Source organism: Cucumis melo, chromosome 1 (genome assembly GCF_025177605.1).
Source record: "Cucumis melo cultivar AY chromosome 1, USDA_Cmelo_AY_1.0, whole genome shotgun sequence".
Taxonomy (NCBI): domain Eukaryota; kingdom Viridiplantae; phylum Streptophyta; class Magnoliopsida; order Cucurbitales; family Cucurbitaceae; genus Cucumis; species Cucumis melo.
This window is the reverse complement of record NC_066857.1, coordinates 13,652,725-13,667,120: the sequence shown is the minus strand read 5'-3', so window position 1 is coordinate 13,667,120 and position 14,396 is coordinate 13,652,725. Positions and strand designations below refer to the sequence as shown.

Below are 14,396 nucleotides of genomic sequence, written 5' to 3'. Positions count from 1 at the left end.
TACTTATTTAGTGAAACATTAAATTGATAATACAAAAGAATAAAAGAAAATATTTAATATCATAAATGTAAAAGAGAAATAAAAGGAAAAGGGAATGTACCTATTGTCATACGAGAATGTTCTACTTTCCAATATAAATAACATACAGCTGTATGAAAAAAAGAAAAAAAAAAAAGAAAAGAAAAAGAAAAGAAAATAAAGAAAATTTATTACAAAGATAATAAGAGCAAAAATACATGGATTCTTTTTATTGTATTTTATTTACATTTTTATATACAAAAAAAGAAGAAAAAGAGAAGACATTAGAAAATAAAATAATACAGTGATTTCTGCCGTTACTTTGCTTAAACATTATTCGATTTAAATTTTGAACCAACAAAAAAAATAAAATTTCAAGATTAATATATGCGGGGGTCCCACAATGATATTTATTATTATTATTATTATTATTATTATTTTTTTCCTGGTCTCCTCAATTCTCTTACAGTTTTCTCTTTCCTTCCCCCTTTTTCGCTTCAAAATAAATTCCATTTTTCCCCTTTCTTTGTCACTTTGAACTCTTCTGGACTCTACAACCCATTTCTCCATTCCCAACTACACCCATTCTTCTATGCTTCTTCTTTGATTTCTTCAAACCCAATTAATTCAATCCAAAGTAACAACCAAGGTCTCTTTTTCTCTTTCTTTGGATTGATTTTCAAGCCATATCCACTTCTTTGTTTGCTTTTACTGTAAGTAATTTACTCAGTTTCTTTCAATTCTTCTTCTTCTTCTTCTTCTTCTTCTTCTTCTTCTTCTTTCTTTTGTATTCTTTTTCTTTTTTTTTTTTAATTGTGAAATTGGGTTTTCTTGATGTTTCTTGCCCCTGAGGCTGATGGGTCGGATTTGGTTTTGATATTTGTGGTTGGGGGTTTTTAGTTAGTTTCTTGATATTCAATTCTGAAACTTATTTTGTGTTTCGTTTCCTAAATTTTCTGTTCGTGGGATGGTGTTGTGTTGGTGGGGTGGAGTTCTTTTCTTTTGCATTTGGGTTTTTCTTGGGTTTCTTTGGAACTTCAAATTCCTTTTTTTTTTGTTGGTGAAGAATGGTAATTGAGGATCTACTTGTTGATTTTTGTTTGCTGGGTTTCTTTTATCTTAATCTGAGTTTGAAGATAAATTCTGTCTTCATTCTTTAGCTACTTCTTGTTATTTGGTACTCGGGATCATACTATTAGATGGGTGTCAGATTTCTTCATATGGGTTGTTTGGATTGTCGGTGTTAAAGCATTTGTGAAAGTTGTTTTCTGCATGCAATCTTTTAGAGGTTGATTAAACTTTTTATCATGATCATTGATTAATTTACAATTACTTAAATGTGGTTTCCGAATTTCAAGAAAATGTTGTACTGACAATATGGTATTATTTTGCCTTAGATTGGTGTCGGAGAGGCTGTTCTTGAGTGAAATTAGAGGTGCTTGGTGTGTAGTATGTGCCATTATTGTGGTGCTGTGATAACAGATTCAAATGGAAAAAATTTGGAGAATGGTAGTTCTCTTAAACTAGATGATGCAGACCCCATGTGTTTGTGTAGAGTTTGCAAAGAGAATCAGGAGCAAGAAATGATGAAGTCAGATAATAGAAATTCGAGTGAAGCACCGACGTTAAGTCCAATGCCTTCGCTGTCAAGCTGCAATAGTTGCGTTTCTGCTAATTATACTTCTTTCAAGTGTTTCTATACTTCTATTTTTCTCAATGAATCCTGATTCTCATGATTTAATGCCTTTTATCTTCTCTTCTCATCAGGTGATTGTTCAACTGTGGCAAATTTAGATGTCAGGTAATATAGCTTACTAAGGGATCTTTTTTTAGTCAACCACCACTTTTTTCGTATGGTCATTGGATTCATTTTATTTTATTAGGGATGGTCAAGAAAGTGCAACAGGAAGTAGCCAAGAAGATATCGATTGTAGGCAAGAAAGGATGTCACTTAACTCGAGTGAAGTAGCTGACAGCAATGATCAACTCAGTGGAAGAGATGATGGAAGTGTCATGTCAAATAATCAAGAAACAACACAGAACGCCTCTGGTGTTCCTGTCAATGCAGATGTTGAGCAATCTAATTCTAATTGGATGGATCCTGATCTGTGGGATCCTCCAGAGCCAGAGGACCCAGAGGATCACATGGAGGGTGGGATGGGTTATAACGATGATGACGATGATGAGTTTGGTGATAGCTCAGAGTGGAGCACGTCAAGTTCCTTTAGTCGCTCTGTGGATGAAGCTAGTGTTAGCTATAGGTTTAAAGAGGAAAAACAAAGGGCAATGCAACAGGTTATGAATGGGAAGTACAAGGCTTTCATACGCCATCTTCTTAAAGTAGTTCATGTCCCTGCCTCATCAGGGGAGGATAGTGAAAATTGGGTGGATATAGTTTCTTCTTTGTCTTGGGAAGCTGCCACATTTTTGAAGCCTGTAGTAAATGGTAAAGCGATGGATCCAAACGCTCATGTAAAAGTGAAGTGCATTGCAACAGGTACTCGCAAACAAAGGTAATTTACTAAACTACGTTATGTTGACTGCAAAATTAATATAGGGAGGTATTGTTACTTTTACTTTATATTAGTATTGATATGTGTATAGTTGTCTACCATCAGCCAGCGCTTTGTGGCTTCTTGTGCTCCTTTCGGATGGTGGATGAGGTCTTTTAAGTTTTTTCTTTGGTGCTTGCACATCGTTTAAATTTGTAAAGATTTCGTATTTTACGTCTTTGATTGATGAATTTTTGGGAGTTTCATGTCTAAACCCATCAATTTGGGAACGGAAATCAGAAACTTTTATCCGGCTATTCCCATTCTTTTAATTATTTTATCATATAACAGTGGTATTTTCAAATTTTTAAAGTTTGATGAAAGATCAACTTTCGTTGAGAATAAATAAATAAATAAAAGAATACAACCAGCGTACAAAGACAAAAAAAAAAAAAAAAAAGCCCACAAAAGGGATCAATCCTAAAGATTGGGACTCCGATCAAGAAGTATAAAACCTAGCAAACAATTACAAAAGGAAGTCGCCTCGGAAGCCTATAGAGAAATATTGAATCTCACAAGGGACCAAACACTTTCTCTCAATCACTCATCCATTGTTTTTCTCCCCCGGTAAACCCCACAACAAAGAACACATTCCGGCTTCTCAAAAGTAATTCTCTTCCCCCAAATTATACATACATATATATATATATATATATATATATATATATATATATATATATATATATATATATATATATATATATATATATATATATATATAAGATGAAAACAACCTATTCTAATACCATAGTATTGAGTTTTCTCAAGAAGAGACCAACCAGCTGCTTAATTCCCCATCAAAGAAACCTCTTCTAATGCCTAGTCTCAAGTTTGGATGGCCCATGTTTCCTTTCAGCTGCATAAACCCCTAATTATTTGCCTATTTAAATGTGTTTATACATCTCTAATATCTCCCTCTCCCTCTCCCTCTCATAGATATTTTAGATGTCTACAATAATACAAATACATGTAGGTAAATAGATATAAGTGGTAAAATACTTTATTAAATATTAAAATCCGTTCGCTGATTGAAACAAATTTGTTATCTTTGTCAAATTTTCTTTTGTTGTGGAAATATCCATTAATCGTTTTTACTATTTATTTATTTATAATGAAAATAATTAGAATCATGATACAAGTAACTAACAAGTAAATAGAAGGGCAAACAAAAGGACAACCCAAAAAGAGGAGTCTAAAGAGGAGTCACTACAACTACCTATATAGAAACAGACTCCATTCCGAAAGGATAAGACCTGACAGATAATGTCAGAAATCTTTGGTAATCAAACCAAGAAACAGTAAACCTAATCAGGGATCAAACCTTGTCATCTCACCAGAACATCCCAAACCCTCGTAAATAGTATTATTCCTCCCGTACCAGAGGAACTTGTGTGTATCCTGAAAGGGGTGGGTACATGGTAACCTTGTGAATCATAGACCAGCAATCTTTGCTAGGTCGAACCCAGACTCCTTCAAAAAGCAATATCAATATGAAGCTGCTAAAGGAAAACTCTAGAGGTGGTCGAGATCCTTTACTATACATTTGCATGCATTTGAAGATAATGTACTAGTGTGACACCACCAAAAAGGATGAGTGCCTTTAGAACTCAGTTTATCTTGTTAAGCAAAGAAAATGACCTTCAATATTTGCACCTTCCATAACAAGAAATATGGAGGAGACCTAGGAGTAAAGTCAGAAATGAGATGGAAAAAGAATTGCAAGAAACCCCAAAGAACAAGGAGCCCAAAGTGAGGATTCCTCCTCCTCAGTCTAATTGAAAAATTCGTAACAAAGAGATTTAACTCACAACTTCAATTGTTTCACTATTAAGACGAGGTAGACTAAACCTAGAGTAGGTGAAGAAAGGATACTCATAGATAGAAGGCAAGACAAATGCAATCAAATGCATCCTCACTGAGGATACAAGAAACTAACGTGGATGAAGATACACAAAGTGCTATCTCCCACCATTGATCCTCCCAAAAAGAGTGTTCTTGCCATTCCCGCTGGTAAAGGGTAGGATACACAAAGGGCCATCTCCTCATCATTGATCCTTCCAAAAAATCAGTTTTCAGGGGTTCCTGAATTCAAACCACCACCAATGGTAGGACTGAAGGATGAGTACATACTTAGTGACCTATGATCTGTGCTAGAAACACTTGGCCAAAAGGGCCTCCATATGTAATCCAGGTAGTCTATGAAATGACCCACTGGTTTAGGCACCGTGTCCCTCTCACCAAGTGAGGGCTTTCTACCCTCCTCAACTCCCTCACTTGATCACATAGGGGAAGGTAGTCAATTGACATCCCACTCAAAACTTCAGTGATAAGAGTTCATTGGCTGCCCTTAGATAAAAATGGTTTTTTTCCAGGGAGCTAGATGTTTAGGATCTTTTTCAGGACCAGATTTCAAAAGAACACTTGGGACTATGACCAAGAGGAATCACTAGATATGGAGGGAGGCTAACCTGCCTAGCAGCCATTCATGGAAGCCCAACCCAACCCAACCCAACCCAATAACTTGGGGAGGACCACAGTTCATTCATCAATGGCATGAAATTTCTGTTTCTTTTCCCAAAAAAGATAGAAAATGATTACAGTTTCAACCCAATAATTAAAAACTTCTTTTACTTGAAAAGATACAAGATGCAGTTAAGATTAGCAGGGTCTTCTTCCTTCTGTACACTAGACACCTCAAGGTTTTCATTGATCTACATTTTCCTTCTTAATTTCATCATCTTTTGGAAGATAAATGGATAAGCGACAAACGTTTGTTGCCTCTTCTTTTCTCTCATTCGTATGATATAGCCTTACCATACCAGATGGATACCATTTCTGTCTAGGGTCCTATTTTTAGTTTCAATTTAACTCAACAATATATGGGCAGAGAGTTGCCTTTTTGAAGGGTAGTTCCTTATTCTAGGATTGGGATTAAAAAGAACATTCTTCCTTTTTTGGCTCTTGATAGAGTTGGATTCTTTGTGCCATAGTTGTGTCGTCTATCATCTATGGTGTACTTGAGACACGTGCTTAGCTTTGGAGGTGTTGCTCTTTTATTTATTATTTAATTATTTTTGGGAGGGATGTTTTACTTGAAACAAGCGGAAGGATAATATTTGAAGCTTAGGCATTTTAGTATCTCATTTTTACTTCTAATTTTTTTTTATAAGATTGTTTTTGCTTGTTCATTCCATGCTTGGTTTTCAGTGATGACATGATGTTCCAAGCCCGTGATTTGGAATATAGACTTGACACACTCTATATCTCCTACTTTTTAGAATCCCTTAGATTTTAATCTGATGTCATTTAGTTCACGTGTCCTTTCATCTAGAAACTTGGCAACAGTTGTTCGTTGCTGTGATCTAAAAATGTTATATAATGTCTTGAAGTCTTTTGAGACTCGATATTTATATTGCTGATACAAACAACGTGTGTCTTTGGAACATGCCTTTTAGAAGTATTTTTGGGTCTATCCCGGACCTGGAATCACTCTAGAATAAGCACACCTGATCAGAAAGTTCGTAGTAAATTGTAAAGTTCTTTGTAAATGGGCTATCAAATTGAAGGCACACCTTCTTGGTATGCTATACTATCTCATACATGCAGAGTCAAAACCCTCTTATTCTAATCTGATGTTGTATTCATTTGTCCATCCTTAACTTCTGTCTATACAATTTTTTCTAAGCGTCATCTAATACACTGGTTGTCACTCTTCACCTTTCTTTAGATTCCTGGGGTGGTTAGACTTAATTCATTTTAATTAAAAGCTTATGACACAAACAGAAACAACACAAAAAAATGGATTCAAAAGCCTGTCTAGTGACAGAGTCCCTTCCCTTCATTCTTCTAATTTGAAGTGTTGGAAGGAACAGGTGAAAAGATGTAGAGTGAGTGGAGCACACAAATCTTTAGTTTTGGGGTGTGTGGGTGTGTTTTTTCCCTCTTCCTTCTTAAATGTTAAGAAAGAGCAGGACAGCTTTTTACTTTAAATTGTGGAGCTTCAAATGGGTTTTTTCCCTATTTCAGTCAATTTGTCAAGGGCATGGTATTCAAGAAGCATGCAGCTCACAAACACATGCCGACACATTGTAAGAACCCGAAGTTAGTACTGATTCAAGGCATGCTTGGTGAGGCTCCAATAAGTAGACTGTCTTCATTTAATTCAATGGATCAGGTACTGAAATTTAGACGTTTCTGTCTGACTGAGAAATACACCTGTATGTCTTCTGATTTCTTTTTTGTCTGATCACAGGAAAATGATTTTACGAATCATGTTATAGAGATGATTGAAGGTTGCACTGCAAATGTTATTTTAGTTGAAAAAACTGCAGCACGAGTTATCCAAGAAGCAATTCTCAAGAAAGGCATGACATTAGTGCTTGATATGAAGCTCCACCGTCTTCAGAGAATAGCTCTTTGTACTGGTTCACCAATTTTAACATCTGAAACTTTAATGAGCCAAAAGACAAGACAGTGTGATGCTGTTTATTTTCAAAAAATTGTAGAAGAACATGCTGGTGTTTTGGAGGGAGGAAAGATGTCAACTAAAACTTTAATGTTTATTGAGGGCTGTCCAACACGTTTGGGTTGTACGGTTAGTGTGCTATTTCTAGTTGGCTCTCTCTACCATTATATATTGAGTTTGAGATAGATTCATTCATTACCAATCAACTACGCAAATGGATGGTTGGTGTTCTCTGGCTGTTTAATTGCTGGTTTCATTTTTGTGAAGGAAAAAGAAAAGATTTTGTGTTACTGTAGACAATTCCTTGAGTGTGAAAATAAGTTAAGTTAAAAGAACTTTAGCTTTTTCAAAGCTCCATCCTGGCAAGAAATACTCCTTTTTTTAGGGGCACAAACATTAGTTGAGACACAAGCATTAGTTGGGACACATGTTTCAGTTTTGTAAGAGTTTGAGCCATATCATGCAATTTTGTCTTTTGACAGCCTTCTAAAACAAAGATGAGAATATTGGTTGCATGAATTCTTGTAGGATTACACTAGCATGGTCTTTGATTTAATCCCTATATCTGCAGAGAGTTGCACTCACTTTTTATGTTCTAATTTTTCATCTCACCATCATATGGGGTGTGTGGTGTTGCCTCTTTCTAAATTTTTTTTGTATTATGACATCCATGGTTGGACTTTGATATTGTTTTGCCTGATGATAGATTAAATTCCAAATTAGAATATTGATTTAATTGACCGTCTTTTGGGCACAAATGAACTATGTACTTAAAATCTGCTGCAGATTTTGCTGAAAGGAGCTCACAGTGATGAACTGAAGAGGGTTAAGTTGGTTGTGCAGTGTGCCGTTGTTATGGCATTTCAATTAATATTAGAGACTTCTTTCATTGTTGACCAGCAAGCTATGTTTGCAACTATTCCATTTGGTGGAGTACCATCGATTGCTTCATCTGATCCCCAATCACCTTTAGAGCCTCGTAGCCCAAAAGTGGGTCAAGCTGAGAGTGCAAGTGATCAAATTGAACAACCAACGAATATTCATATTTCAAGTGGATCCCATGAGGAGGCATCCAACGAATCAAACGTGGAGACGGTGGAAAAGCTAATAGTGTCCTCTGAACCAGAACCATATAATCCTGCCATATTTTCTGGATTCTCATCCATTTCTGATTCATTAAAGAGAGCTATGGGGGAAAGTTTCCTTTTAACCTCTCCCTATCTGTCATTGTCTTCTTATTTTGGACATGAGAGTGACTTGAGTGGCTTGGTTGCAAAGTCTGACTCAATTCCATCTACTCTACAGGCAGTCTATCAGTTTGATGAGGAAGTTAGGGGCAGTTCTGATGGAGAGAATTCCGTTCATGAACAGTCTGTGTCACATCAATCAACCTTGGAAGGCCTTGGATTCCATGAAACTGCTCCTAACGATACCGGAGACACAATGCAGAAGAAACCGCCATTAGATTCCCAGAGTATTTTGGTTTTGATGTCGAGCCGAAATGCATTGAAGGGAACCATGTGTGAGCAGAGCCATTTTTCACATATTGTGTTCTACAAGAATTTTGATGTTCCTCTAGGGAAATTTTTACAAGAAAATTTACTAAATCAGGTTTGAAATGGAGCCATGATTACCTACTACATTTTAATATACAATTTACTAAATTCACTCGTTAATTTATCTTATAGCATGTGGAATACTAGTTTATAATAATCAATAATTTTGTATATATATATTTTGAAGTTTATATACTTCTTAGCTTCTGGTAAAGCTGCAATAAGACTAGAAGCTGCAGTAAGACTATGATGCATCTAATTATCTTGACTCGTTTGTTTTACCAATGAGAAAAACCATCTGTGCATGAGGCTACTGAGTTTGGAATAGCCCTAATCATAAACTATAAGAGTCAACATTTTCTAAGATGGTTCTGAACTTTGGTGCAACTGCAGAATAATCTCTGCACTGTCTGTGGCGAACTGCCAGAAGCTCACTTTTACTATTATGCACACTATCGAAAGCAGCTTTCCATTCAAGTCAAACAGCTTCCAGGAGATAAAGTTTTGCCAGGTGAAACAGAAGGAAAACTTTGGATGTGGAGTCGTTGCAGTAAGTGTAAATCTCTGGGAGGACCTTCAAAGTCCACAAAAAGGGTGCTGATCTCTACAGCTGCACGTGGCTTATCATTTGGGAAGTTTTTAGAGCTTTGTTTCTCTGATGACACTTTACCTAGTAAATCATCAGTTTGTGGTCATTCTTTGTTTGGGGACTTCCTCTACTTCTTCGGGTACGTGTTGCCATAGACTGGATATTTACTTGTGCTTGCATTTTCATTTTTTCTGTCCTGAACTCAGTCTTCCTTGATTATTATCATTGTGGTTTGTAGACTGGGCAATATGGTTGCTATGTTCAGATATTCTGAGGTAGCAATTTATACGGTCTCTATGCCTCCTCAGAAATTGGAGTTCAACAGTTCAATGAGACAAGGTCATCTCATCAAAGAAATTGAAAATGTATGTAATCTTATCTATGTTTGTCTGTCACCCTTCTCTGCTTTATGATGAGATTCCAATTGATTTCTTCTAATAGTGTATGGATTACTCAATTGTGAAGTGTGTGATTTTTTAACATCTGGTCAAGGTTTACACGAAAGGGATGTTACTTTTCTCTGAGATTGCACACTCTCTGAAGAAGATCATATCTGAACGTAATAGTTCAAATGTAAACCACCCTCAAGGCTTTCTCAATGACTTTTCTTTTGTTGAAGAAATGTTAAATGAAGAACGATCAGAATTTGAGGTTAGCTTTTTGTTGTTGTCTCCTTGGAATTCTCTGGAACTTTTACTCCTTTTGAATTCCTTCTCCTTTTCGTTTATGATGAAGTGCATCCTCTTATTTCTATGCATTAAGGCATACTTTTCCTTTTTTTTTTAATTGAATGAAATGCAGGTAAAAATTCAAAATTCTCTTACTAAGAAAGGAAACCTGGACTTGGCTTTTCACAAATTTCTCAATTTGAATCGATTGCTCTGGGACCTGTTGCTAGAATCATGTATTTGGGATAGACGCCTGCAATCATTAGCATCTTTGGGCGTTACAACAAACTCTGGCACCTCTGAAAATGTTGAGCCAGAACCAGTTATGTTGAAGATGAATAGCAACATCAATGTTGGACCTGAGGAATCAGAATCAATTGCAGAAAATGATGATACAAAAATTCAGCAAGATATATCCGTAGATGAAAATGTATTGCCTCTGAAAGAAATTGCAGTTGAAGGTTCGGATGGAGAGTCGGGTGGTGATGAACTTAATTTACCTTCAGCGATTGAAGTCACGGAGATACAGATTATAGATGATTTGAGCCCCAAAAAACTTTCTCGCCAAGGGACTTTGTCAAATGGCTTTGACTGTCATCATTCGGATTATGAGGATTCTCAAGTAGGAAGAGTTCTGTCATCTGGTGATTTGCATGTAGATAGGACAATTCCAATTTCAATAGGTGATTCGACCCTCAGCAAATTGTTTTGTACACCGTTTTCGGAGATAAGGCAGATGCACTTGAGGGACATCCAGAGAAGTTACTTTCCCGAACTCAAATCCATCAGTAGCTATACTCCAAAACTCTTAACCGCAGCCTCTGACTTCATCCATGAAGAAGGACAGAAGCTGCACATTCATCTTGCTGATGATAATTTTGTTGTTTCAGACTATGAGGGTGAACTCTCGAGCATAGTTGCTTGTGTACTTGCTTTGTTGAAAGATCAACCCTTTCAAACAGATTCTCATAATGAGGATAGCAAGGGAGAGGGAGGAGGCGCTTTACAACCAGCTTTAAGTTCACGAAGCCTAAATAAAGTTCCCTCAAATGGATCCTCAGATTCAGAGTCTAGCATCTCTTCAGAAGAATATCGGTTCTCAAGCTTTGACAGGTTAAATTTGTTGGATTCTCTTGTTTCAGAAACTTTCAAGCGATCGGATCATGAAGGGGTCATAAAGTCACTAGCAAAGGGAAAATATCTTGTGAATTGCCCATATATCAATCAGTTTCGTGATCTTCGGAGTCGATGCTGCCCGTCTGAGCTCCATTTCATAGCTTCTTTGAGTCGTTGTATAAACTGGAACGCAAAAGGTGGGAAGAGCAAATCTTTTTTTGCCAAGACACTTGATGACAGGTTCATTATCAAAGAAATTAAAAGAACTGAGTATGATTCATTTATGAAGTTTGCTCCAGAGTATTTCAAGTACATTAATGAATCATTTGACATGGGGAACCAGACATGCCTTGCTAAAGTTCTTGGAATCTATCAGGTTTGATAGACATAACATTCATCTCTTTGATATTTTATACCACCTCCACCCTTGGTTGTCCTTATTAACATTCTTTTTTAGGTAACGGTGAGAGAGCAAAAGAGTGGGAAAGAGATGAGACATGATTTGATGGTTATGGAGAACCTCAGTTTCGGTCGCAACATAATTCGCCAATATGATCTTAAAGGAGCTCTACATGCTCGATTTAATCCAGCTACCAACAATTTTGGTGAAGTCCTCTTAGATCAGAACTTTGTGAATGACATGAACTCATCTCCCCTCTATGTGAGTAATCGAGCAAAGCGTCGGTTGCAACGGGCGATTTGGAATGATACCACTTTTCTCAATGTGAGTACAAAACTGATTCTTTCACTCATTGAAGTCCTCTCCCCCTGATTGATGAGATCTTTTTGTTTAAAGGTTTATCAGATTTGATATAGTTGTGTTTCGTTGTTGCTTATCATTATTTTTTATTTGTGCTTAGGATGACTTGTTACTGACCTGGTTTTGTATTTTGTATATTTGTATCATCTTTCAATAATAAAAAAATTAAGTTTTACTAGTTTAATTAGCTACAGACTACAGTTTAAGCTTTAAGGACTACTGGTAGGTGGGGTGTGAAGAGTTAAAAGGAAGTGTCACAATCATAACAGATCTTGTTTGGACATTTTACAAGCCTCATCTTAAGTTGTTTGGTTCACTTGCAATAATAGCTTATCTTGCATAGTTTGGTTTTGGAAGATTTCTGAGCATTTCAAGAATAGTCTCTTCTTTGGTTTATGAGTTTTCTCTCTTGTTTTATTTGGATTATTTTAGCTCTCTGCTTAGATCTTACATTTTGTTAGTTTGAAGGTTTGATTATGGAGTCTGCAGGTAGATGCTTTAGTTTTTTCAGATCTTGTTGTATTTCTCCTACCTTCCCTCATTTAGACTTGTGGATCTGATTGAACCCCAAGAATGCATTAGGAAGGTTAATTTTTCTGACATTTTTTGCATAATGCTTGCAGTCGATAAATGTTATGGATTATTCTCTGCTTGTTGGGGTTGATGCCGAAAAGAAGGAACTTGTATGTGGGATAATCGATTACCTTAGACAATACACGTGGGACAAGCAACTAGAGACGTGGGTGAAATCATCCCTCATACCAAAAAATGTACTTCCGACCGTTGTTTCTCCAAAAGAGTACAAGAGGAGATTTAGAAAGTTCATGTCAGCACATTTCTTGAGTGTCCCAGATCATTGGTGCATGCAGCAGAACCTCCCTGGGCCTTGGGACCTCTGTGGCACCGCAGATTGTGCTTCTTCTAATAAGACGAATGCCAATGAAAATGTTCTCTCTTCATAAAGTCCAAAGGAGCAGCTCGGTTTTTTGTAATCAAAATGGAGAAAATGTGGATTGATGAAGGAAGGTGTTCTCTCTTCATGACCTCTTTTGACTAAAGTCCAGCTGCCTCATTATGCTTGCAAGTTCATTCTATGGTTGTAAATAGATGGCTGACATGCCATTCAGTTTTATCATGAGTTTGCCCTGATATTCTGCAAATTTTTTGTTAGCAAAAAGTCTAGGGTGGTGAAATTACTGGTAGGTTGCCTCCGATCATGCTCAGGTTGCCTAGTTGAGGGGCAAAAGGGTAATTGTGTAGTTAAAAGTGTATAGGTTATATAGTAGCTGAAGATTTGTTAATTCTTGTGAAAATATATAAAATCTTCATTCATCTGAGATGTATTAATTGATGATGTTCATTCATTTTCACAAAGTAAATCAAATACATAAAAATCTTTTTCTTCTACTTCCTTCAGCGGGCCATAGTTCTTTTGTTTGTTAAAGTAAAGATCTGTTTGTTAGTATAGTTTAAATAAATCATTGAATGTTCATTTTTCATCCACTCAATTGTAGAAAGAAGGGAATATTTGTTCAATCTACATGACAACTTTAGAGGGTCATTTGGATTTAATTAAAATTTTTGTCAGAGGGTGAACATGATTTTTTTTTCTTCTAAATATGTTCAGTTTAAACTAATTATGAATTTTCTTAAAAAACAAATTAATATAACTCTTGAGTTAATTTTTTTTTTTTTTTGTATAATTTACCATTAATTTGATAAAGCAAAAATTATCATTCAATGCCTACAGTTAAAATTAATAGTAAAATTAAGTAGAAAAGAGCTAGAGGAAGTAGCAGTGATTATCATAGTGGTTGAGTTAAATTGGACCTTGACCTACCCTACTTTTCCAAGGATCTCTTGAGTTTAAATAAAAATTTTCTTGGATTAGAGTCCGATCTATACCTTGCTATTTTTAGAGTTTAAAGGAAAAATCATTTCTTTTCACGAGTTAGGATCAAAACATTCTAATATTTGGAAGCTTTAATAGCACACAGAAACCTCTATAATAAAAAGACCGAATAAACAAATTTGAGCTCACATTTTAATTCTAAAAAAATGATAAAATTTTCTATATAGAATAAGATACAAAGAATGAAAATTGAGAGTTTGGAGAGGTAGCAATGCTGTAAGCTTTTTCTTCTTTTTTAATTACTCTAACATTACAACTTAAATTAAGCTTGAGATACATTTTAAACCCTCTAGAGAGGGTTATTTGGAGAAGAGGAGTTTGGAAAATTAATTAGGCAAGAAGGAGTCATTTCAAACTATTTAAGCAAAAGGGATGTTTTTCTGTTTGTGTAGGGATGCGTCTCGGAGACACGTACTTGAAAGCATTAGGCTGAATGTGGAGTATTTTAAAAAATATAGTGTTTTTTTTAAAAAAATAATGATAAAAATATTGGTAGTTTGTAAAAATATGACAAAAAATAGCGTGGATGACCAAACTATTGTAAAAAATAGGATAGTTTATGCAAACAAAGAGAAGTCGATACACAACTTCCTTTAATTCATGTAAACTCTAACCAGTTATACATAAGAAAAAGAAATCTTATGATTTACAAACGTAATCTAAATTAAAAATAGAATTTTTTTAGTCAATATTATGATTTAAATACATAATTAAATATGTAATCCAAAATAAAAATGAAATATTTTTAATTAATATTATA

The 14,396-nt window shown here is 35.6% G+C and overlaps 1 protein-coding gene across 3 annotated transcripts; it reads left to right on the top strand.

Annotated features, from left to right (window-relative positions):
- The first annotated feature begins 475 nt into the window (after positions 1–475).
- LOC103490153 (putative 1-phosphatidylinositol-3-phosphate 5-kinase FAB1D) lies at positions 476–13,131 on the top strand. Of its 3 annotated transcripts, XM_051089597.1 has the most exons (14): positions 524–731; positions 1,416–1,677; positions 1,786–1,819; positions 1,902–2,531; positions 6,597–6,744; positions 6,823–7,164; positions 7,822–8,233; positions 8,345–8,646; positions 8,985–9,319; positions 9,419–9,545; positions 9,673–9,831; positions 9,982–11,340; positions 11,422–11,688; positions 12,348–13,131. In XM_051089597.1, exons 2-14 carry the CDS (start codon positions 1,470–1,472, stop codon positions 12,684–12,686), a joined length of 4,662 nt encoding a protein of 1,553 aa, XP_050945554.1. In that variant the 5' UTR covers positions 524–731; positions 1,416–1,469; the 3' UTR covers positions 12,687–13,131. The 3 variants fall into 3 exon arrangements, with proteins under 3 accessions (XP_050945547.1, XP_050945550.1, XP_050945554.1); XM_051089590.1 differs by having other exon boundaries at positions 476–731; positions 7,822–8,646; XM_051089593.1 differs by having other exon boundaries at positions 513–667; positions 7,822–8,646.
- The last annotated feature ends 1,265 nt before the right edge of the window (positions 13,132–14,396 follow it).